At 61.6% G+C, this 21,856-nt stretch overlaps 2 protein-coding genes across 6 annotated transcripts in view; both read right to left on the reverse strand.

Annotated features, from left to right (window-relative positions):
• Window positions 1–11,876: 11,876 nt before the first annotated feature.
• On the reverse strand, window positions 11,877–15,759 carry LOC142021610 (myeloid-associated differentiation marker-like). The gene has a single exon (XM_075010654.1). It carries the CDS (start codon window positions 15,170–15,172, stop codon window positions 14,297–14,299), a length of 876 nt encoding a protein of 291 aa, XP_074866755.1. The 5' UTR covers window positions 15,173–15,759; the 3' UTR covers window positions 11,877–14,296.
• Window positions 15,760–18,276: 2,517 nt separating this feature from the next.
• The window catches only part of SEPTIN12 (septin 12), a 120,470-nt gene continuing 116,890 nt past the window's right edge, over window positions 18,277–21,856 (reverse strand). For 2 of the 5 annotated variants that reach the window (XM_075010280.1, XM_075010281.1), the window contains exons 9-10: window positions 19,352–19,403; window positions 18,287–19,116 (exon numbers count right to left, since the gene is read on the reverse strand). In XM_075010280.1, coding sequence (XP_074866381.1) covers window positions 18,993–19,116; window positions 19,352–19,403 — 176 coding nt within the window. In that variant the 3' untranslated portion in view covers window positions 18,287–18,992. Of the gene's footprint in view, window positions 19,117–19,351; window positions 19,404–21,856 lie in introns of all 5 variants that reach the window. The other 3 variants (XM_075010278.1, XM_075010277.1, XM_075010279.1) reach the window with 3 other exon arrangements.

Below are 21,856 nucleotides of genomic sequence, written 5' to 3' on the forward strand. Positions count from 1 at the left end.
ACAATCGTGCCCCTGAAAGTCACTTGTGACCAGCAGCACCTGCAAGGGCAGAACGCCCACTAGCGCCAGTAGAAAGGGCGGTGTTTGTTTTCCAAAACAGCTGACTTCACAGATCCAGGACCCCTCTAATGACACCCATGTAGAGATCCGATGAAGGAACAGGGCCAGGAGAATAGCTCAGCATTGTCATTGCAAGCCCTGGTGGAGTCAGGGCATGAATGCTATCTCCCAGGGTACAACGACGCAGCCTGCAGCTGGCCCGGTCTTTAATACCCAAGCATGGTCTGGAACCTTTACAGGTTCCACTGGGCGCACAGCGCTCTCTCTTGCTGCGTAAGGAAGGGCTGCTTAGCTCCAGGTAGCACGTTGCAGGCTGGGACCTGTTGTCTCCAGGGGTCGTGTGGTTTATACGAATTACAGTTGATCCCCTGGGCTTCTGGAAGTCGCTAATGTGTGGCTCCCAGCTAGGCAAAGCCTGGGCACGCCCAGCACGAGCAGCTTCGGTGTCGTGAGACAGAAAGTTTGCAGGAATCTTTCCAGGCCACTTGGAAGAGGTGGCCTCTGGGGCTTCTACAAGGCTTCAGGAGTGGCCCTTTCCTCTGTGGCTGTCCTGACCTGATGATCCCAGCAGGGAGGAGGAAGCAGGGTCTCTACCACAGCCCCTGATTTTTCCCTGTTAAAACAAGAACATCCATCCATTTTTGCCAATGCAGCAGCAGACTGCACCACCTAGTGGTGATGGGAACAGTTGAGAATGAGCCCCTCAGGCAAGGCCTTTGTGCGCTGTCTAGCATCCCAAGCGTCTTCATTCCGGGGCTAACAGCCATCCAGATCCTGACCTTGCAGATAGGGAGGCTGGGAAGGGGAAAGCTAGAGGCAGGAGGCCTGCCAGGGCCATGAGCCAGACTGATGGGAATTCAGGGGAGGCTCCTGGCACCGAGGTGTCATTTATCGGAGGCATTTGGAGTGGGTCCATCCCCATCGCTTCTTGGAGAATTTAAAAGCATTAACGAGGGCAGGAGGGGTTCGGAACCACGGGGGCCAGACAGGTTGCTGGTTTGAACTGGCCTGAATCCAGAGACATCCATGAAGCCGTACCACTTTCCCCAGCAGGGAATTTAGCCCCAGGTCCGATTCACTTAAGAGGCATGATTACGGCGATGGAAGGATGAGCACGTGGGCATCATGAGCTTTGCATCCTGGAGCACGTATCCCCTACGGTCCTAGGGGGGCTGGTCTATGCTAGCTTAGATCAACCCTGTTACAGCTTTCAGAGGGGGTGAAAAATTCACCCCTCTGAGCGATGGGATTAAATCAGCCCGAGACCCCATGTAGACAGTGCTAGGACAACGGGAGGATTTTCCCTCCCGTCGGCCTGGGCAGCGTCTACTCTGAAGTGCTACAGAGTTTCGGGGGTAAATAAACCCCGAGTTTCCACCTGACCCCTGGAGGTCCAGCGGCCTCTGCTACACGCTGACATCTGTGCAAGTGGACATGGCCCAGGCCTTGTTTGTGGCTCTTGGACACGTGAGAGCCCCCCACCCCCAGCCACCACCATGAGCATGTGAGATCCAGCTGGAGCGGGGAGCGTTTCTCGCACCTCGCTCGGCTGACGAGGAGGGCGATAAATTTAGCCTTTGTCTTTCCAGGGAAGCAACACTGATGAATGGACAAGATGGATATCAGCTTTCCTTGCGGCAAACGCGCACTGTTAAAAATAGCGCCAAGGACGGCAGGAGCAGGAGCTGATTTAGCAAAACAGGCCTGGGAAGGTGAGAGCTCAGCGGCACATCAGCTGACAACTAGGAATGAACTCGAGTAGCCCCCGAGCGCTCAGGGTGCCTGCCAGGAAGGAGAAGCACTCAGCAATCTCCTATGCTCTAGTACAATTCTACTCCACAGTACCGCCCCCTCCTGTGCCAGCAACCAGGTGCCTCCATCTCTCCCTCTGTAATCCCCTCCCCACAGCTGGGAATCCTGACCCCTTTCCCTCTCTCTAATGTTCAAAGCTTCCTGTAATGCACCCTGAGCCCCCTGCCCCACCACACCCAGTGCCAGTCCTGTGCTGAAGAAAGACACAGGCGCTCCCTTTTGTAAGAGCTGATAGGACAAGCTGTCGGAGCTCTGCCTCCCCTCACAAAAAAAGTCTGTTAGTTGGACCCATGCAGAAGTCTCCAGCTGATGGAGAAGGGATGAAGGAGCGTGCCATGGAGATGTCCAGAGCCCTGACACATACGTTCCCTGGCCTGTGCTAGGCACATAGCCAGAATGGTTCCTGCAGACCAGAAAAATCTCGGGGTGAAATCCTGGCCTCGGTGAAGTCAATGGAAGACTCCCACTGGCATCAACTGGGATTTCGCCCAAGGAACCCACGAACTGGCCCAGGTGAACGGCACCAAGCAGGATCTGCAAGGAAGAGTCAGCGCTGGAATCAGCAGTTAACAAGGAGCGTCACATAACCACATAGGCCAGGCTTCATATCCCTCCAGTTCGTCTTCTCCTTTTGGGGCTTCTCCTGCCCGGATTCATCTTGATGAGCAAATTGGAGCACGGCTGATGAAGATCCTACAGTAGATCGACCTCAGATCTCTGTGCACCACGCAAGGATCAAGGGGGCGACTTCTCCTGCCCTCCCCCAGGCACAGCGCCTTCCTTAACCCCCCCCCCACCCCCGTGATTGTCCCACATAGGACAGAATTTAGGTCTCCACACTGATCTTCCCTTGCTACTGGGCCCAGTGCTTGGCTGAGCTCCAGGGCCTGGACCCTGGCGGCCACCAGGGAAGGTGAGCTGATGTTTTCAGAGGGAGAAGGCCAAATGAGACACACATTTCCCCCCCTTCTCAGGGCAGGGTGTGGTCGCTCTGCTGGAACAGCAACACCTTGGGCCGTGGGTGGTAGCAGGAAATTCATTTCAGCAGGGAGGGAGTGCTGTCCTGATTCTGCAAGGCACTTAAACATGAGAGCCCATTGACTTGAGCAGGGCCGGTCTGGGAGACTCCTCATGTCCTTAGCTGGGAACGCACTTAACTAAAAAGTCCAGGGGTTAGAAAACACACGGGCTTCGTGCCCCTTGAACTCAGCCCTCAGCCCCCGCACCCAGCATGACTGAGCAGCCAGGCATCCTCTGGCTGGGGCCTCTGGTTCTGCCTGGTAACCGGGGACTAATTAGTCCCTAGACAAAGGTTGCATGGAATGTGCATCCATATGTTGCCATGGAGATGCCAAGTGGAGGTTGCTTAAGGTTCACTTTCTTGAAACGCTCTGAAACCACAAGCAGCGTGTTAGCCCTGGGGCTAGTCCAACCCACACAGCGGCTGCGGGCAGGTCACTGTCCCGTTTAGGGGCACTTTCCTCTACAGCCTTTGCTAACGGGCAGCTATGTCTTAGCTTAAGCGGCAAAGGCTCGTGCACTGGGGTCCCAGGTTCAGGTCCACCTGCTGGCCTTATGCTAGCTGGGACCGAGGCCGCCTGTGCCGCTCAGTCCATCCAGACTCTTCCCCTCCAGCTTATCTGTGACTCTGTTGCCCAGAAGAATGGGTGCAGCTGTGGCCTTCACCCAGCCCCCTCACGACGCACTGCACTGATTTCTTGCTGGTTGTTGCCAGTAAAGCTGATTTTCAGAGGCTCCCACGCTGGGTTGTCTCAAGCTGGGACCCAGAATGGTGGGCCCCAGATTCAAGGGCCATTTGGGAGAATTTAGGCCTAGCTCTCCCTGAGGCCAGCTCCAGCTTCTCTCTCTCCTGCTGGACTCAGACCTGCCCTTGGCCTCCACTCTGACCCTGATCACACACCCTACCCTTGAACTTCCTTCTCCTCCCACTTCTCCACCTACGTCCCCAAAGGCAGCGGGCACGATTCCCTCCCTTCTGCCGTGAGCTAGGCCTGAACTCCAGGAAGGAGCTGCTACATAGGAGGACCTAATCCTCACTTTCCTCCCAAAGGTCCCCCTCAAGTCTCTGTCACCCCACCCACTCCAGACACCCCCATCTGGCACGTTCACAACCTGGGTGTCATTTTTGACTCATCTCCCCACTGCACTGAAGTTTGTCACTGACCCACGCTCTTGTTTCCCCTGGGACATCTGGCAGTAAAGTCTCTCTGGCCTTCACCATTTCTCAGCCCAAGGCTCCATCTCCCTTCTCGGAGTCCACTTCATCCTCCCCTCCATCCCCTCCTCAACAAGCCCTGGTCTGCCTGGCCTGCTGCTCTGGCCTTCTTTAGATCCCGACTTTTCCTTCCTTCCTGCACCAAACCCAAGTGTCACCTCTTGTGGTCAACCTACCTTCTGTCTGCCTTCTTCTGGACTCACCTCTCCATCCATGGCCAGGCCCCCATTGCCGTCTCCCCCAAATCTCAGCCGGTGAGCCGATGGACAATTTCTGGACTTGGCTTCTGCTCTAGCACCAGGTATCACCCAGAACTTCTCCACTCCACACTGAACATCGGCTGATTCCCATGTATGCGGCTCTCCCCGTTCCCTGGCAAACCTGCTCCCGCTCGGGTTCACCCCGGCCATCTGTGCCCGGTGCTCTCACTCCTCACGAAGAGTCTGATCCGATGCCCAGCGATGGCCGTGGCTTGGGCTACTGATTCCGCCAGCAGCAGGTCGGCTCTATGCAGTTCTGCCTTCCTCTTTGCGACTGGGAAAGTAGCCTCCGGCCATTCGTGTTCCGCTCTGCATGGACACCTGCGCCAGCTGTGATGCCCACCACTGAGCCCCATGGCTCTACACCTGAACAGGATGGGTCCCACCCACTGAGCTCTGCCCCTGTGCTGGCAATGCCCACCTACTGAGCCTCCTACCCCTCCATTTCTCTGTGCCTGAGCAGAAGAGTCCCACCCAGGGACAGTGCAGTCAACAACCCCCCATTGCCCTGGGGCCTGCAGGGGCGGGAGGTGGGCACACCCCCAGAAGGGGCAAGGCCAAGGACCGCCTGCCCTCAGCGCTACCCGGAGCACGTGGAAGGGCACTCCAGGGGCAATTTGAATGGCCGGAGGTGGCCTGTTGTGGCAGTGGTGGTGGCCAGAGCTCCACAACCCTTCGAATTGCCGAGGCCCGGGGCAGTCGCCCTTTGCTCCTCTGCCGAGGGCCTGCCTGGGGAGCCCCCCCTCGCCCTGCAGACAGGCCCACAAACACAAAGGCTCACACATGTTGCCGTGGCACGTGCTGGAGGCGAATCGGCCACGGGCCAGGAAACGTGCACCCACTGACACCCCTCACGCCCAGGCGCGGTGGGGCCAAGCCTCCCTCCCCTCCCTGCTGGGACCCCAGACGCACCATCCCGGCCAGGCACACGCAAAGGCCAAGTCCCATGGAGATACAGGCCACACCAACCGAAGCAGAAATTCCATGCACAACCCTCCTGCCCCGACAAAGCTCTCACACACACACACACCTGGAGGAAGAGCCAGCGAGCCTGCACCATGCCGCCCGCCCCCCCAGAACAGAGCACGCTGCTTTTAATAGTGCCGTACCAATCCTAGGAGACAGAGGCCCTGTGTGCTCCTCGCAGCTCCCCGGCAGGGGGCGTGCATCAGGGACGGGTGCACATCCCCTGAGGCAGGCAGCCTCACCTCTGTGGCCTGGGTTCGCCCTGAAGGCCCAGCACCGGAGTGCATGGGGCTTTTCGGCTACCTCTCCAGTGGGGGCTGGCTGGTGAATGCCGGGCACTGCCCTCGACCAGGCTGCGGTGCAGGGCCCTGGGTGGAGGGGGGTCAGGCTGCCAGCTCTCCCGAGTGGACTTACCCGAGCATCTCAAACAGCTAGCACAGGTGCGAACGGGCGGCTCCAAAGGGCCTTGCCGGCCAGTAGCTGCTGCTGGGGACACAGAGGGAATTAATGGCTAGGGCGGGGGTGGGGTGGGGTGGGGTTTGCCCCCCAGGCATCAACCTACCAGCTCCCTGCCCAGCAGCCCCCACCCCTGCACAGCAGCTCTGCCGTAGCGTTGCCAAAGTGGTCCAGCGTGCAGCATCGGGCTGGCACTTGACATCCAGAGCAGTGCAGAGATGGCGCTGAGCGTGCTGGGCAGGGGGTACGTGGGGGAAGCGGCACCCCTGTTGAGTGCCCACCCCTGCCTGTTTCCCCAGTGGGCCAGGAACTGGGGGTGGGGGGGCAGCCTCAGAGGAGCTGGAGAGCCGAGCTGCCGCAGCTGCGTGGGGCACCGGGGCAGCCCCAGCCGGATACAGAGCAGGCTGGTTCCCTGGAGGCCACAATGCAGGAGGAAGGGGCACAGGGCAGAGCTCCCCCGGCTGAGCCCCACAGCCTGCATCCAGGCTGGGGCCCCGTCTCCACACACACCACCCCCGGCTCCCTCCAGCTGCACCTGGCCTGCTGCTTTTCGGGGCGGGGAGCCCGTGTGCCAGGCGGGAGGGTTAGGGGGGCTGCCCTGCTGGACACAGGCGTGTTGTCCAGCCACACCCCTGTGCCTTCCAACTTCCTTCTGCCGGGTACAGGGCCCCGGGCCAGATCCCCGGAGTACAGCTGCGTCTCCCAGCACCCCGCCTGCCTCGGGTGCGGCCGTGCATGGCGCTGTAGCTTTGGGTCCCCTCTGAGATCCCAGCGCACGCCGGTGCTGGCTCTGGCAGCCCTGTTCTGTAGTGGTCTGCAACACGCCCCGGCTGCCGAGTCACGCACCCCCCTGCCTGCGCCAGGGACCCTTGTATGCTGTGTAGGCTCTGGCCTCGCTCGTGGGCCGTGGCTTCCAGGCCAGTGACCCGTCCCCTTCGGCTTCTCTGGGCTACAGAGGAACCAGCTAGATGCCGGGCCAGCCTGGAGCAGGGCTGCAGCCTCAGGCCTGGTGCTCCCGCCAGAGCCGGGTTAGACCAGGCTCTCTGGTGCATGGACGGAGACCAGGTCTGGGCTGCTGCCCCACCAAGGCCTTACACCACCTGTGCGCTGCACCTGTGCCCGAACATCCCCAGCTAGAGGGCTCCAGACAAACGTGGCGCTGCCCTGGGCCTGCCTCGGTGCTGGTGTTTTCCGCCTGACGCCCACGTACGTGGCTCCCCCACGGCCTGTGCCCCCCTGGCTGAGCAGGGCCTGGCAGGGAATTCTCCACTGGCAACTCCCCTGCCTCAGCCGCTGTGTCTTCTGACTCGGCCACTGCCCCCCCTTGGGTAAACCGAGTCCAGCTCGACAGCAGCTGCCTGGCTTCTCGCTGGGCCTTCCCGCTCCCTCAGGCTTCCTTGGCCTTCCTGGCCTCCTCCCTGGGGGCCTTTGCGCTACCACTCCCCAGGAGTGGGGCAGCAGGGAGCCCAGGCTCACCCTCCCAGGACCCCGTACCGAGTGGCATCTCCCGAGACCTGCTGCTGCCTCCTAGCTCAGCCTGTCTCGAGGGTGTCTCCCAGCTGCTTGAGAGGCAGGAGGGCAGACTGGGCACAGGGGACAAAGCCAATGGAAGGGGCGCATGCCAGGCCCACCTGCCCCAAGCTCACCCCTAGTTCTCCAGCCAGCCCTCTGCACCTCCTTCCCAGCTGCCTCCTCCCTCTGCCCCTTTTAACTCCTGCCAGGCTCTCTCTCAGCCTTCGCAGGCTTTGCCCTGCCTGGTCAAACCAGTTGTGGGCTCAGCAGGTGAGCCGGAGTCACCCGGGTGGGTCCCTAGCGATGCTATCCTGGCCTAAGCCACCTCCTCCACCCTGCCCCCAGCTCCAGAACCCCCCAGGCCAGCAGGGAGTGGTCAGAGCTTACCGCAGCGCACGAACAAGCAGTCCCGTAGCACCTTAGAGACTAACACAATGACTTATTCGGTGATGAGCTTTCATGGGGCAGACCCACTTCTCCAGATCCGGAGCACCCTGAAGACTCCAGCGTCTAGCACAGCAGGGGGTAACTCAGTGGCTTGTGCATTAGCCTGCTAAATCCAGGGCTGTGAGGTCGAGGTCAATCCTTGAGGGGGCCATTTAGGGATGTGAGGCAAATAGATTTAAGAGAAAAAAAAAAAAAAAAGCTGGTGCTTGGCCCTGCCAAGAGGGCAGAGGACTGGACTTGATGACTTCCCAAGGTCCTTCCCAGCTCTACGAGATATGTATCTCCCTTTGCAAAGTACAGAGCCTGCCTGGGCTGGCCCCTGTGATGGACAGCAGGTCATGGGGGATGATCAGGACCGTGAGCTCCCCCAGGGTTGCAATGCCAGGGCCAGAATCTACAAGGGGTTCCATCCTTTGTGCCCCTGAGATGCAGATTATGTAAGCCCTGAGAGGGGATCTTCATCAGGCTGAGCATAGGGTGGGGAAAGTTCCCCACAAGGCCCATGGGGACCCCTCTGCAGAACCAGCCAGCCCCCAGGTCAGTGTGGGCACTCGGGCATTAGGGACTGGCCCACAGCACACTTCCCAGAGAGCAGCCAGCAGGTCCCACTGAAGCTGATCTGATGTTTGCAGTGAAAGTGACCCCAGCTCCACCTCCCAGCCCGTAACACTGCACCTCCGGGAACGGCCAGGGCTCAAACAGGCTGCCACGAGCAGCCACAAGAACAAGAAGTCTTGTGGCACCTTATAGACTAACAGATATTTTTGGAGCATAAGCTTTCGTGGGCAAAGACCCGCTTCGTCAGATGCATGAATAGGGGTGTGGTTTCAGAGGGGTATTTAAAGAGTGGGGTCCCAATAAAAGGGAGGGCCAGAGCTGACAAGGTCTATACAGCAAGGTGGAAATGGCCCATTATCAATAGTACTTATGAAGAGAGGAAAAAAGTCAGATCAGACAGGGGGATGGGAGCCTTTGTCAGAGTCTAAAGGGGGGCTCACATCCCCCTCTGATCTGACTTGTTTTTTCCTCTTTTGATACATACTGCTGAGAATGGGCCTTTTCCACCCTGACTGAATAGACCTTGTCAGCTCCGGCTCTCCCTTTTACTGGCACCCCACTCTTTAAATACCCCTCTGAAGCCACCCCCCACTCATGCATCTGATGAAATGGGTCTTCGTACACGAAAGCTTATGCTCCAAATTACCTGTTAGTCAATAAGGTGCCACAGGACTTCCTGTTGTTCTCAAAGCTACAGACTAACACGGTGACCTCTCCGACACTAGCAGTCACATCCTTCTAGGATCAAGCCATGCGACGGACATTTTTGGATGGATCTGTACTGATCTCCTTGTGTTACCACTAGATGGCAGCTCAAGAGCAGTTATTTTGCATTACTACCTGCTACTCTCACGTCACGAGCCACGCACTAGGTGCTGTACGAACAGTAAGAGACGCCCTTGCCCCAAAGCTCTTATAATCTAAGTGCAAAACCAGGGGCAGGCCAAACTGCAGTGGACAAATTTCTGCAAAGCACCCCAGGCAACCACACAGAGCTTTGCATTCTAGGGCTTGTAGACTTCACAGGCTGTACCTTCATAGGAAGGGTGATACTCACACAGCCTTAAATAACACCCTTCGAACTAGGTGGGAGCTTAAGGAAGCTGCCAAAACATACTGTGCAGTCAGCAGTCACTTCCCATCACTCTGCAGTGGAGAGCTCTTTAAGGGCTTTGGCTACACTTGTTGTGTTTGCTTGTCTGGCCGAAAAGCCGCCTTTTTCCTGGGAGGGGTAAAAAAACCTTCTTACACTGGAACAACAGGGCCTTTAACTGGAAATAGTAACGCCACCAAAACGAACGATGTTCCCTGATCCCTCCCCTGCTTTCAATTTCCAGGTTGGCTCAGCAGGTGCTCAGCGGAGGCAATGACGACTTACTCGGCCTCTTGGGAGGCATGCCCTCATTGCTCTTATTTTGACATTGGGCTCGCTAGGGCGAGCGCGCTGTTCCGAAACACTCTTGCAGGGCGAATGCTCTGCTCAGCATGGTAGTGCTAGCCTCATTCCTGGGCCCTGGGCCTCTGTTCAGTCCACTAGCCCCATGGCCAGGATGCTGTTACCCCTCTTGAGTCAGGGAGAGGGGGGTGGTCTGGGGGGTAACCCAGGCCCCATCCACTCATTCCAGGGTCTGGCCCAGGGACATTTGTGGCTGCTACTGGTGGCGGGGGGGAGGGTTCCCATTGTTATGAGCACTGCAGCTCTTCCCTGGGCCATTTCCCCAGATTCCCCTCACCCCCCTGTACCTCCTCCAGGTAGCAGCATGTTCCCCTTCCTGGATTGGCTCCCCCTGCATGATCAGTCCGTTCCAGCCTCACGTGGAATCTCATGGCCACCTGGGTAGCAGCCTTAACCCCTTGCTGCCAAGAACTCCTCCCATTCCTAAAAAAACCTCCCCTCACTTCTCTCCACTCACCTCCTATACTTGCCTCCATCACCCTCCCCACCCACTGGGCAAAGGGGTTATTTAAGGCCATCTTAAGTGGGACCAGCTGACCCCAGTTGACCAGGGCAGCTTCCTCCCCAGCTGCTCCCACTCTGTTTGTTTGCCAGCCCTGCTTTTCCCTCTTGTACTCACCCCCCCGGCCTTACCCTGTCACATCCGAGAGAACTTAGCTCATTAGAACTTCGTTTTGCTTCCCACACAGGGCTGAAGTGAGCTGGAATCTGGGCAGCCTGCCTGGGGCTTTTAGCCCTGGGTGTCACATCCATCGGCCGGGCTCCGGACTGCTGATCTCAGCCCCCTACTTCGCCACAAGCTCCCGCTTTGAGCCTGGGGAGGGCACATCATTCCCTCGTGCCTCAGTTTCCCCAGAGGGCAAATGGGATTCCTGAGGGTCTGAAAGCAAAGCGTGCTGAGGTCCATGGCTGAGCCTAAGGCAATGCAAAGCTGGCTCAGTTAGTCCCGTTACCAATCCAAGGGCACTGTTAGGGACCTTCCCTGGCCCTAGCAGAGACACCTATTGGACCTCTTTAAACCCTGCTCCCTGGTGGACTATCCCAGCCACACCTCTGGGGTGCCCGTCCCCCTCAGACCCAGCAGCTCTCCAGTAACACGGTGCACGTGCTGGGGACCGAGCCGACCCGACTGGTCGACTTACAGGGTCTGCCATGAGCTGGGATTTGGAGCCTCTGCCAGGTCCACTGTCGCAGCTCCCAGCTTTGGGTGGGGACGTTCCATACCCCCCTCCTCCCACTGGCTGGCTCTGCCCCCCAGATGTGCTACTTTGCCTCCCTGGGCACAAGGGCTGGGGGCAGGTATCTCCTGTGACCATGGGCAGGCATCACCTTACCTCGGAGTCCAGGTCACGGGGCAATTTGAGCCGGAGCACCAGCTTCCCTCCTAATGGGCTGCCTACGGACAAGCGCATCTCCCCACAGCAGTGAATCCAGGGCCCTCATGGATTCTGGCCCTGGCACTGCAACCCTGGGGGAGCTCACGGTCCTGATCATCCCATGTGACCTGCTGTCCATCACAGGCCCCCAGCACCACCCACTAACCCCAGCACCCAATGCAGCAGTTCGGCACCAAGCCCCAAGGGCCCGGTTTCCCTGAGTCGGCCTCCTGGGGGAACAACCAGGAAACCCCTGCCTCCTGGGTCTCATCCCCGCAGATAATGTGCAGTGAAGACATCACGAAACCCACCCTGCTGCTCAGCCAGGCAGGCAGGGGACACTGGCCATGAGCTGTGACGGCATTAGAGAACCAGCAAATTTCAGCCTCGGAGCCACACTATGCCGGTAACGGTCCCTGTAAATCAGCAGAGGCACCTAGAGTTGGGTATCTTGATGCTAGGCCCTGTGTGCTCCCAGAGACACAGCCCTTGCAATGGGAAGGAGCCAGCGAGGCGAGCTGTCCGGTATTACCGCTGCGTCACAGCTGGGGAACTGAGGCACCGGGAAGTTAAGTGACGTGCCCAAGGTCAGGCGGGAGCTTTGTAGCAGAGCCAAGAGCGGCGCTCGGTACCATCCTTCCTCGTCAAAGGGCTGTGTGCAGGCAGAGCTTGTGTAAGACCGCAGGCCACAAGCCACACGCAGCCAACAACCAAAGCAAGACATTCCACCTGTCAGCCTGTGCTAGTAAACTTTATTTACTGGCTGCGTCTGACCCCAGGAACAATCAACACACACACGTGATGTGCACAGGCAGGACGGTTGCCCGGGCAGCGGCCCAGGGCACAAAGCCGGGGAGGCAGAAAAACTGCGTACGGGCACCAACAGAGTTGCTCTTCCCTGGCTGTAAGACAGCCGGTTGCAGCTCAGTACATGGACCGTAGCCAGGCCCTGCCTGGGATCGCTGGCTTAGCCCCAAGTGCAGGACTGTGCTGGGACCTCAAGAACTCTACAGCCAGGGAAGCGGCTTCCTCCCAGGGGGTTGCAGCATTCCTGAGCTCGCACCGCTTGGCTTGGCCAGCTATAAATTCAAATGCACTGGAGCTGCTTTTGCCTTCTTACCCCAGGCTTGCCGTGCAGTGCAGCAGAGTCCAGGCTTCGCACCATGTCCCCACAGCCTCCCAGAGCAGATGGCCTAGAGTCGGTTAAATCAAGGGAGATGGAAGACTCCTTCTGGGGAATTTCCATAACCCTTTCTCTACTGTGTTGATTCAGGAACGTCCCCCCCACCCACCCAGCGTGCGTGTGCGCCCTTAGAAGGGCTGATACCAGCCAAAGGAGAACTCATGGGCCAACCCTTCCCCAGGTTATAACCAGCAGAAGGCCTGCCACGGGTACAACCCGCTGGCCTCCTGTCCTGCTACTGCTTCTTTGGGATGGAGTGTGAAAGGGTTTGCCATTGAAAACAATCAATGCTGCTTGTATTTCACAGGTCAGTTCAAGTCCTATCTGTCCTGGAAAGACGGGATGGCAACAGAAGAGCTTGGAAACTGATAAGATCACAAAAGCCAAGAGGGTGAATGTGGACTACCCGAGAGGCTGAGCCAAAGGGATTTCTAATCTGCCTGCTTTGGGGCCTTTTTTTGAGGAGAGGGGGGTGATGTTTAACTCCAATGACCAATTAACATTGTGGAGAAAGACCGCCTTTGTTAAAGGTCAACACGCCCAGCCCTTCCGGTCTGCTGAGAGAGTTCACAGTATATATCCCAGAGACTGCCACACTCCAACCAAACCAGGGAGACCAGACTTGACAGGTCTGAGATTTCTAATGTACAAACAAGCTGGAAAACGCTCAGTGTCTCTCCCTCATTGCAACCATAAATCAACAACAACTGAAACCCCAGTTCCTCTGTACGTCACCCTTAGCTTCTGCCCTGGGGAACCAGGGTGGGTCGCTTCGGTTTCAGGAAGGCTATAAAACTGGAGCATGGTGCTACGGTAAAATGCAGTGCCCTGCCTCCGCAGGGGTGGCTCACACTGCCTGCAGGCTGGTACGCGAAAGGCTACTGAAAAGGAATGGGGAGGAACACGTGTGTTCACAACTAGCTGTGCACAGATACACGCACACACACACAGAGCTTAAAGCCAGGCCCAGTGCCAGGTCCCCAGCTTTTTTGCAAGCCCGGCCACGTGAGGCCCCCACCTCCAAGGCTTTGCACACACGTCGTTTTCACTTTTTGCCCTCCGCCAAACCAAGTCGAGCCCTTGGGCCAGCCCCCATTGCTGTCAGATGGCTGCCACGTCCCCTTGACGCCACAGGAGAACAAGCACCTGCCCCAGCAGGTATGGCCACCACCACCCACCGCTCCCTGTGGGTGGAAGCCACACCGCCCTCGGCTGTGTGGGGAGGCTGGAGCGGGGGGGGTGGTGCCTTTCGTGTGGCAGGTGGGAGGTTGGCCGTGTGTGTGTGGGGGGGGCTCCCCCAAAAGCTGAGCCCCGGATGCAGCAGGCGAGCCCTAACCTGGCTGATCGTAAAATAGCCCTGGCCCCGCGGGCTTGCTCTGCCGTCTGCCATCAGCCATTCCCGCTGCCGCAACCCCTCTGCGGCAGCCCCCTGGCCGGCACCCAGCCCTCTACGCACACACCCAGCTGTTTGCACAGCCGCACCCTTCACTTCCAGTTCCTGGAGGGAGCGCTGGTCACTGATTGCCTGCCCGGGCCTACGTCAGGGCCTGGGGCGCAGGGAAGTCCCTCGGCGTCAGCTTCCTCATGCCAGCCAGGACTCGGTAACCCTCCTCCAGCCCCCTGGAACTATTTGAGCTTCCGGGGCCCAACACAAGCTGAAATCAACACAGAGCCAGCGATCCCCCCCTACCTCCCCCCGCCCCGGCCTTTTGCGGGTCACACACGGGCTGCTGGACCCCTGAGGGACAAGGATCACGAGCCATCCATCTCCCTCCTGGGTCGTCCCCTACGCGCACGGCCTGCAAGGAACGCCCCATGTCTCTGCGGCAGCACAGTGACCCAAGCAGCAGCAAGCAGGAGCCAAAGCAAATGGCCATATAACCCTCTGGGGGATGGACAATCTCATACACCACTCCAGGGCCGGCGGCGCCCGCTGCAGGGCTGTCCCCTGCGGGTGCGACGGGCCTCTCTGACTTAGGCTGGCCTGGTCACGAAGACCATCTTGGAGGAGTACACCAGGTCGACGATGTAGGCGATGAAGTTGAAGAAGGTGAGGAAGGTCACGCCCAGCTGTCTGTTCCACGCACAGCTGCTGCCGCAGGAACTGGGCCTGGTTTTGCCTCTGAAGCTGTAGATGGGCCAGACGACGGCGGCCGTCAGGTACATGAGCACGGCCAAGGCGTTGTAGCCCACCAGGATTTTCTCCAAGGGGAAGGGAAGGTAGGTGAGACACCGGCCGATGGTCAGGACAACGATGAACAGCGTGACAATGAAGCAGAGGCCGTAGACGGCCAGGCACCAGTGCAGGCCAGGTTCGTTACCGTATGTGCCGGGGTAACTCACCAAGGAGAAGATAAGACAAGCCACGTAGGCTTCAAACACCTTGAGGAGCCCAGGGACGGTGGCCAGGAAGCTGCTGATGTCTCCGGGCCTGGCTCGGGTCAGTCCCACCTCGATGGCGTAGGCAACGAAGCAGAGGCAGGACATGGCTGTCGCTGCTGCCTGATGGGCACAGATGCTGCCGGAGCAAGGGCTGGCGATGGAGGTGGAAGGGTACATGACGGAGGAGGTGAAGATCATGAGGGCTGCCAGCATGGAGAAGGCGCTGGTGAAGTCGTCCCAGGACAGCGGCAGCCGCTGGTAGAAACCAAACAGCTCCAGCAGCACAATCAGCAGGGTCACCGCGAAGCAGAAGCACCAGGTGAACATGCACCAGGACCCGTAGGCTCCCTGGAAGCGGGAGGAGGCAGCCACCAGACTGAAGGCCGTGCAGGACAGGAAGATCTCGAAGAACCGGACGATCCCCACCGGGGTGGTCAGGGAGCGGAGGTTCAGCTCGACAAGCGGCATGGTGCCCTCACCTCTGGAAGCCCCGAGCCAGGTGGGATGGCGAAGGACTGAGCAGGGCTGATCCCCCTTGCCGAGAAGGAAGCTTGGCTGGCATGCGCTGGCAGGGGAGGGGAAGGGAAGGGGGGGCGGGCGCAGGGCTGGAAGCCTGTGCTGTTAGAACAGAGAGCACAGTGTTGAGCCTGGGTGCAGCCTCCCTGCCTGGCTGGCAGCTCCGCCCAAGCGCCGCACCCAGGAGAGCGGGTGCCAGGTGCGAGTGGCGATGGATGGGCTGAGGGGGTGGGCCCTGGGCCAGGGAGACGGAGCAAGCCCCAGGCAAACGGCTGGTGCTCCTGCCTGGTTCTCTGCCTCGCACAGCCCCACCGGCCCTCCAGCTCAGCCAGGCTGGGTGCTGAAAGGCTTTGCTGGCAGCCGGGGCGGGAATTCATTCCCTGCTGGCTCAGCCTCTCCTCTCTGCCCAGGGCAGGGCGGCCGCGGCGTAGATCATTAATGGGGCGCTGGTTAAAGAGCAACTCGGTGACGCAGTGGCTGGCTGGCTGCTGGCACGTAGGAACCCGGGACCCCTCACGCCTCACCCACAGCTGTCTGCACAGACGCACCCTGGAGCCTGCGGGGTCCTTCATACCTGGGTGAGGTGTGGGGGGGGAGGCCCAGGCCTGTTCCCCTGCACCAGTGTGAAGCAGGGCAGGGAAGTCACCCCTGCAAAGCTGGGCCCGGTGAGACACCGGCTGCCCCTGGGGCCAGCGTCAGTGGCGCGAGGCAGAGCAGGATGAGGCGCCAGGAGCTCACAACGGTGGCTCACCTGCGGACCCTGTCCCTGGCCGGTTCCCTACAGCTGGGCTGGCAGCCGGCAGCCCATGCGCTGACTGCTGCTGTGTGGCGCCCAGGGGGTGCTCGGGGGCGGTGGAGCCAGGGCGAGGCTGGTTAAAGCCCGTGGCCCCCGGGGAAGGGGTTGAGCGTGGAGACAGCTGGAGAAGCTGCCAAGCCAGGTCCTGGTTCGGCAGCTGGCTCCAAGCAGGGGCCGGCGCGCAGCCTGCCCAGAGGTGCGTGCCAGCAGCTGGTCGTGAGCCTGAGGTGGTTCGGGAGGGGTGACCAGCTGGGATTCAGCCCTGGCACGATCCAGGCTGAGAGGCTGCAGACTGGCCCGTTATTACCCTCGGGCAAGTACTGTGACCTGTTTCCCCTGCGCTTTCACTGCTGAGCTGGGCCCAGAGTATTGGGCAGCTGGGCCTGTCCCCCTCTCCCCTCGCCGGCAGCACCAGTGGGACGGGGCCTCATGCCTCAGCCACTGGGCAGGGGCTGGGCATTGGTCGAGGGCCCATTAGCCCTGCAGCAGGTGACGCGAAGGGAACCCCAGCCCCAGCGGAGCAGGGGGAGCTGGGAATGGCTCGCCCCGTAACTTATCGCCCTCCTTTTGACTCAGCCCTGACACATTGGCGGGGGAAGACACATGGCTGCAGGTCTCCTCTGGCGCATGCTGTGGGGCTGGTTTGCTCTGGGTCTGTTCTCCAGCACAGTGGGGGTCTGCTAGCTGCTCCCCAGGACCCAGTGAGGGCACCGCAGCACACAGCCAAATGGTGCAGGACTCCTGGGTCCCCCCTGCCTGGCCTCCCCACCGTCTGCACCCTGGGGCTTCCCCGGCTGCTGCATTGTAACCGTGGCGGGCATTGCCAAACAGCCGTCGCAGCCCACCCCAGAGGTGGCTGCACTGCTGTGAGCTGAAGGGAATCAGGAGGCGTTTGCACATGCCTGGGCGTGGGTGGCGCTGTGGACCGTGCGAGGTTATTGGGTTTGGGTTCCCCGGGGCTGGGGCTTGGTGAAAGCAGGCAGAGAAGGTAAGCAGCACGCTCCAGGCAGAGGCAGCTGCCTGCAAACTGCCCGCTGATCCTGGGAATGCGGCGCTTGGCTGACCGACTAGGGGTGATTTCCAGAGGGGCTGTAGCTCCCTTTGCCACCACGCTGTGGGTGAGGCTCTCCGCCTCACAGAGAAGCGGGCGCAAGCAGGCACAGGCTGAGCTGCCCAAACCCTGCAGCTTTCCCGGCTGGGCTCTTCTCTCTCTGACAGCTAGTGCATAGAGCGGCCCAAGGGCCCAGAGCACCTCTCCCTGGGGCCGGAGCAGGGGCAGGGGTACCAGCCCCCCCTTGCAGCCAGGGCCCAGCTAAGCAGCGCCGCGGTTCTCTGCTCGGCCCCTCGGCCCCAGCGCCAGGAGGAGCAGCAGGCCGGGCAGGGGCAGGGGCCTGTCAGCGCTTTGCCAACGATCACCCACCGGGCACAGCAGGACAGTGCGGGTGTGCACAGGGCAGGCGGGGGCTACCCCGAGCTGGGCCTGCGGAGGTCTGCAAGGGGCCCGGAGCTGCAGAGAGGGGCAGGCTGGCGCCTGGGCCCTGGGCCTCTAGCTGCTCCCGCCCCCGGCAGGGGAACCTCACTTTCCACTAGCGACGCCAGGGCCCAGGCTGAGGCGAGCCAGGAGCTGTTGCCTGGTACCAGCCCAGGGCCGGGGGCTCTTCTCCCCAGCGAGCAGACAAGCTGGGCTGGGCACTTAGCTGCCTCCAGCAGGGCTCCTGGGCCATCTCCACCCCCGAAGGCTGGGGCAGGGGCCGACCCCTCCCTGCTCTGGCTGCTCTGCTGGCAGGCTGCCCCAGAGAGCCTGGGCTGCCCCGTGCTCAGGCGAGCTGCAGGGGCCGGGCTGGGGGGCGCCAGGGTTTCTCTGCCCTGGTGCCCCCACTGTGATGTCCAGCCCCTGCGCCCGGCGAGCCCTGCGTGGCTGGGGCGGCTCTGCAGAGCCCCTGGGCAGCATGCTCTGTTGATGCCCCAGGCGGGGCCCAGCCGGTTTGGGGGTGGACGAAAGGACCCTTAAGCCCCACGGCTCCGGAGCCTCTCGCCCCAGCTGGTCTGTGGGGCTGGGCCAGGCTGAGGTGCACCAGGCGGCTGTGGGGAAGGGACACAGGCCGAAGTGCCGAGCCGGGGCCTGAGTGGCAGCAGCTCTGGGCCACCCCCTTCCCTGAGCAGGGCTAAACAGGCACCGGGCCACAGGCTGCAGGGGGATCTTTAATCTGTGACCAGACTGGGCTGCAGCCCTGGGAATCCCCTCACGCCTCCCCCCCCGCCATTCGTGGTTCGGCCACACGCAGGCAGCTCTGCCCAGGGGGCAGTCGGTTGGACCCCTGCCCCCTCTTCCTGCCCCCCCTTTCCCCACCCCATGGGAAAGCTCCAGGCTCCAGCCTGCTGCAGGGTGGGTTGGGTCGGAGCCCCACTGAAATGCCAGGGGTCGGTCCCTGGGGCGTGGGAGAGGCTGGCTCAGTACCTCCCCGAGTATCACTCTGCCCCCAGCCCCAGGGGCGCCTGCCCCACATGGCGATACAGGCACTGGAGGAGCTGGGGGGCTCTGAGTCCTGCTGGGGAAGCCGGGGAGGTTCAGCTGTTCTCAGCAGCACAGGTCTGAGGCTGCCACAGGAGGTGGGAAGGCCTGTGCCCCACACCTAGCTGGGTGCTGCTCCGGCCACAGGGAATCAGGCCCACTGGCCCCAGAGCCGCCCTGTGCCCATGGGGCAGCTGGTCCAGGAGGGGCTGGGCCCTACGCGCTCCAGGCATCGTCCGGCGGGCCGGGCTGGGCGTGGGGGAAGCAGGAGCAGGGCCCCCAGCGTCGCTCCCTGCTGGTGGCTGCACGCGGCGGGCCAGTGTCGGGGTGCTGGCAGATGGCGGCCAGCCCCGCGGGCAGGGTGGTGACAGCGGAGGGGCTCTGTCCGGGGTGGGGATCCAGCAGGCGCCCCGCTAAGCCAGTCTGTGGGTGCTGCCCGGGAGCAGGCCGCTCGCCCCTGCGCCTCAGAGGTTGCTCTCCATGTCAGCCGGGCTCAGCGCTGGCTGGTTGCTCTCGCTCAGGCGCCGCACACGGTAGCTCTCGTAATGCACGTTGTGGGTGATGTCCTTGAGGTCCTGCAGGTGGGAGCTGGGGCAGGGGGGAGAGGCCGGGGGTTAAGCAGCAGGCGAGGCCAAGGACATCCCAGCAGGCAGGGCAGAGCCGTGCGCCAGGGAAAGCAGAGGGCTGCCCCTCTCCCCCTCCCGACGCTGGCCTCGCTGTCCCAGCCCAACGCTGCGCTCTCCTCCCCCGGGCCAGGCCCTCCCCACCCACCCTGCGTGCCTGGGCCGTGCCCCCACCCTGCATGGCCGGCCGGGAGCCTCACCGGATGAGCAGGTCTCGGAGCAGGGGGAATTCACAGTGTGCCGGGTTCTCCACTGCAAAGCAAGAGAGAGGCAGGCTGGGACCCTCCTCTGGAGTCCTGTGTCCAGTTTTGGGCCCCCCAGTACAGAAAGGATGTGGATGTGCTGGAGCAGGTTCAGCGGAGGGCAACAAAAATGATCAAGGGGCTGGAGCACATGACCTATGAGGAGAGGCCGAGGGATCTGGGCTTGTTTAGTTTGCAGAAGAGAAGAGTGAGGGGCGATTTGATAGCAGCCTTCAGCTTCCTGAAGGGGAGCTCTACAGGGGATGGAGAGCAACTGTTCTCAGTGGTGTCAGATGACAGAACAAGGAGCAATGGTCTCAGGTTGAAGTGGGAGAGGTCTAAGTTGGGTATGAGGAAAAACTACTTCCCCAGGCGGGTGGTGAAGCACTGGAGTGCGGTGCCTAGAGAGGTGCTGGAATCTCCATCCCTCGAGGTTTTTAAGTTCTGGCTTGACAAGGTCCTGGCTGGGATGACTTAGCTGGGGTTGCTCCTGCGTTAGGCAGGGGACTGTACTAGCTGACCTCCTGGGGTCCCTTCCAGCCCTAGAAGCCTATGTCCTATGACCCCGTGTGAGGTGTACCCTACTCCCCGGGCACTGGGGGGGGGTGCAGCGGGCTGAGGCACGCCGTCAAAGCCATGCCGCTCCACTCGGAGCAGCACCCACATCCTGCCACCGTCCCACCCCGCCTGGCCCCATCAGCTGCCTCCCAGCTCCTGCCCCAGCTGCAAGGAGGCAGCCGGTCACTAGGGGGCAGCCGGCTCCCACCTATGTGCACTCGGCCCGGGGCTGGGGCTTAGGGGGACAGGCAGTAATTTGTGTGCAGCGCAGCCCCAGGGCCCCCGTGTTCAGCCGGAGGGCTGCCTGGGTTGGCACGGAGCAACGGGACCTGGAAACAGCCCTGGTTTGCATGAAGGGCCCTGCCAAGCGCTGGGGATCCAGGCTTGTCTGAGGCTTCGCACGTGGGGTTGCTGTGTGTCTGTGTGCGGAAGCCGTGCGCAGCGTGCGAGGAGCGGGGCAGTGGTGTTCAGAGACCTCACACGTGCACAAGTGGGCGCGTGGAGTCCGTGACCTGGAGCGCGTGTGCACGGATGGGGTTGTGAACGCAGCGACGGTGGGGCAGAATCTCAGCCCTGTTAGCACAGATCAGTGACAGGCACACGTATGAACACAGTGTCCGGGGAAACTGGGGCTGACACACACTGTTGGGGGGCCCAGGCCAGGGGCTCCCTTGGCCCTGCCTCAGCGCCAGGGCTGGACTCGGGTCCCCTCCAGGCCAGGCACAGCACATGCCAGCTGGGAGGGGGAGCAGCGCATGCCTGGGGGTTCACGAGCCCCAGCCGGGCTTTGCAGGGGGGTGGGAGCTCCAGGCCAGCTCCCGCTGCCCCTGCGTCCGTGCCAGTCCCCCCCGGTGCACGGCGAGGTGCTGGCGAGCTCTCCTTCTGGCACGCAGCACAGCCAGGCAGCAGCTGGGAGCCGTCAGCCGGCGCTCCGACGGGTTCCTGGCAGCGCCGCGGCCGCACGGTTACCACCGCCTTTGATAAAGGAGCTGGCCCTGGGCACCAGCCAGGTACAGGTGTAGGGCTCACGGGGGGAAGGCTTTGCGGCTGCAGCAACTAGGGGCGTGGGGAGGGCTCTGTGAGCTCGGAAGGAGCACGGCACAGATCCCCCAAGGTCTCTGCCTGGGGCTGGGAAAAAGGCTGCACCTCCCGTGCGGGGGGCTGGCGCTGGGGCGAGGGGCTGGGGGAAGGCCAGGCAGGGCACTCGATACGACAGCAGCCTGGCCCCTGGCTGGCAGCCCCTCTCCGAGGCCGGGTAGGGCCAGCGCTGCTCCACATGTGGGACTCCAGCGCTCCAGGGGCAGAAGGGCCCCGGCACAGGCGCGCTCCAGAGCAAGCCGGGCCTGTCAGAGCTCTGGAGAGGGCCTAGGTCGCCTGGCCGCTTTCCTGCTGCCCCCAGGCAGGCCCCAGGATGGGGGCCGAGGGGTCTGGCTAGGGCTGGGCAGGCAGGGTGGGCACTCTGGGGGGGGGTTAATGAGTTTGGGCACCTTTCCATGACCCCATGCCTCTCCTCCCACCCCAGTGCCAGCCCCACCGTGCCAGCCCTGGGGCCAGCTGCCGAGGGCCCTCCCCTGAGGTGTAATGGGGGCTCTTCAAGCAATTGCTCATGCGCCGGTGCTGGAGATGCTCTGAGCAGTACCCGGCGAGGAGCTGGCCCTGGCGCCCCCGGAGCTGTGTGCCCACACCACGCTCTAAAGGGAACCCCCCCAGTTCCTTCTCGCCGGAGGACTCCGTCAGTGGGGCCGGCGGGCCGGAGAGGGAACGGACGTGAGAAACGCCTCACGAACAACATCAGGCACCAAAAGAGGTCACTGTCCTCTCTCCCTCACGTGCTTGAGCGTGTCCGTTCGGCGCCGGTGACGGCCAGCGCGTGCCCCGAGGCGGGAGGAGCTCACGGCCAGGCCC

The sequence above is a fragment of the Carettochelys insculpta genome, chromosome 16, assembly GCF_033958435.1.
Source record: "Carettochelys insculpta isolate YL-2023 chromosome 16, ASM3395843v1, whole genome shotgun sequence".
NCBI lineage: Eukaryota > Metazoa > Chordata > Testudines > Carettochelyidae > Carettochelys > Carettochelys insculpta.

Coding starts and splice junctions, on each gene's coding strand:
- LOC142021610 (XM_075010654.1), bottom strand. CDS start 15,172: ATGCCGCTTGTCGAGCTGAACCTCCGCTCCCTGACCACCCCGGTGGGG.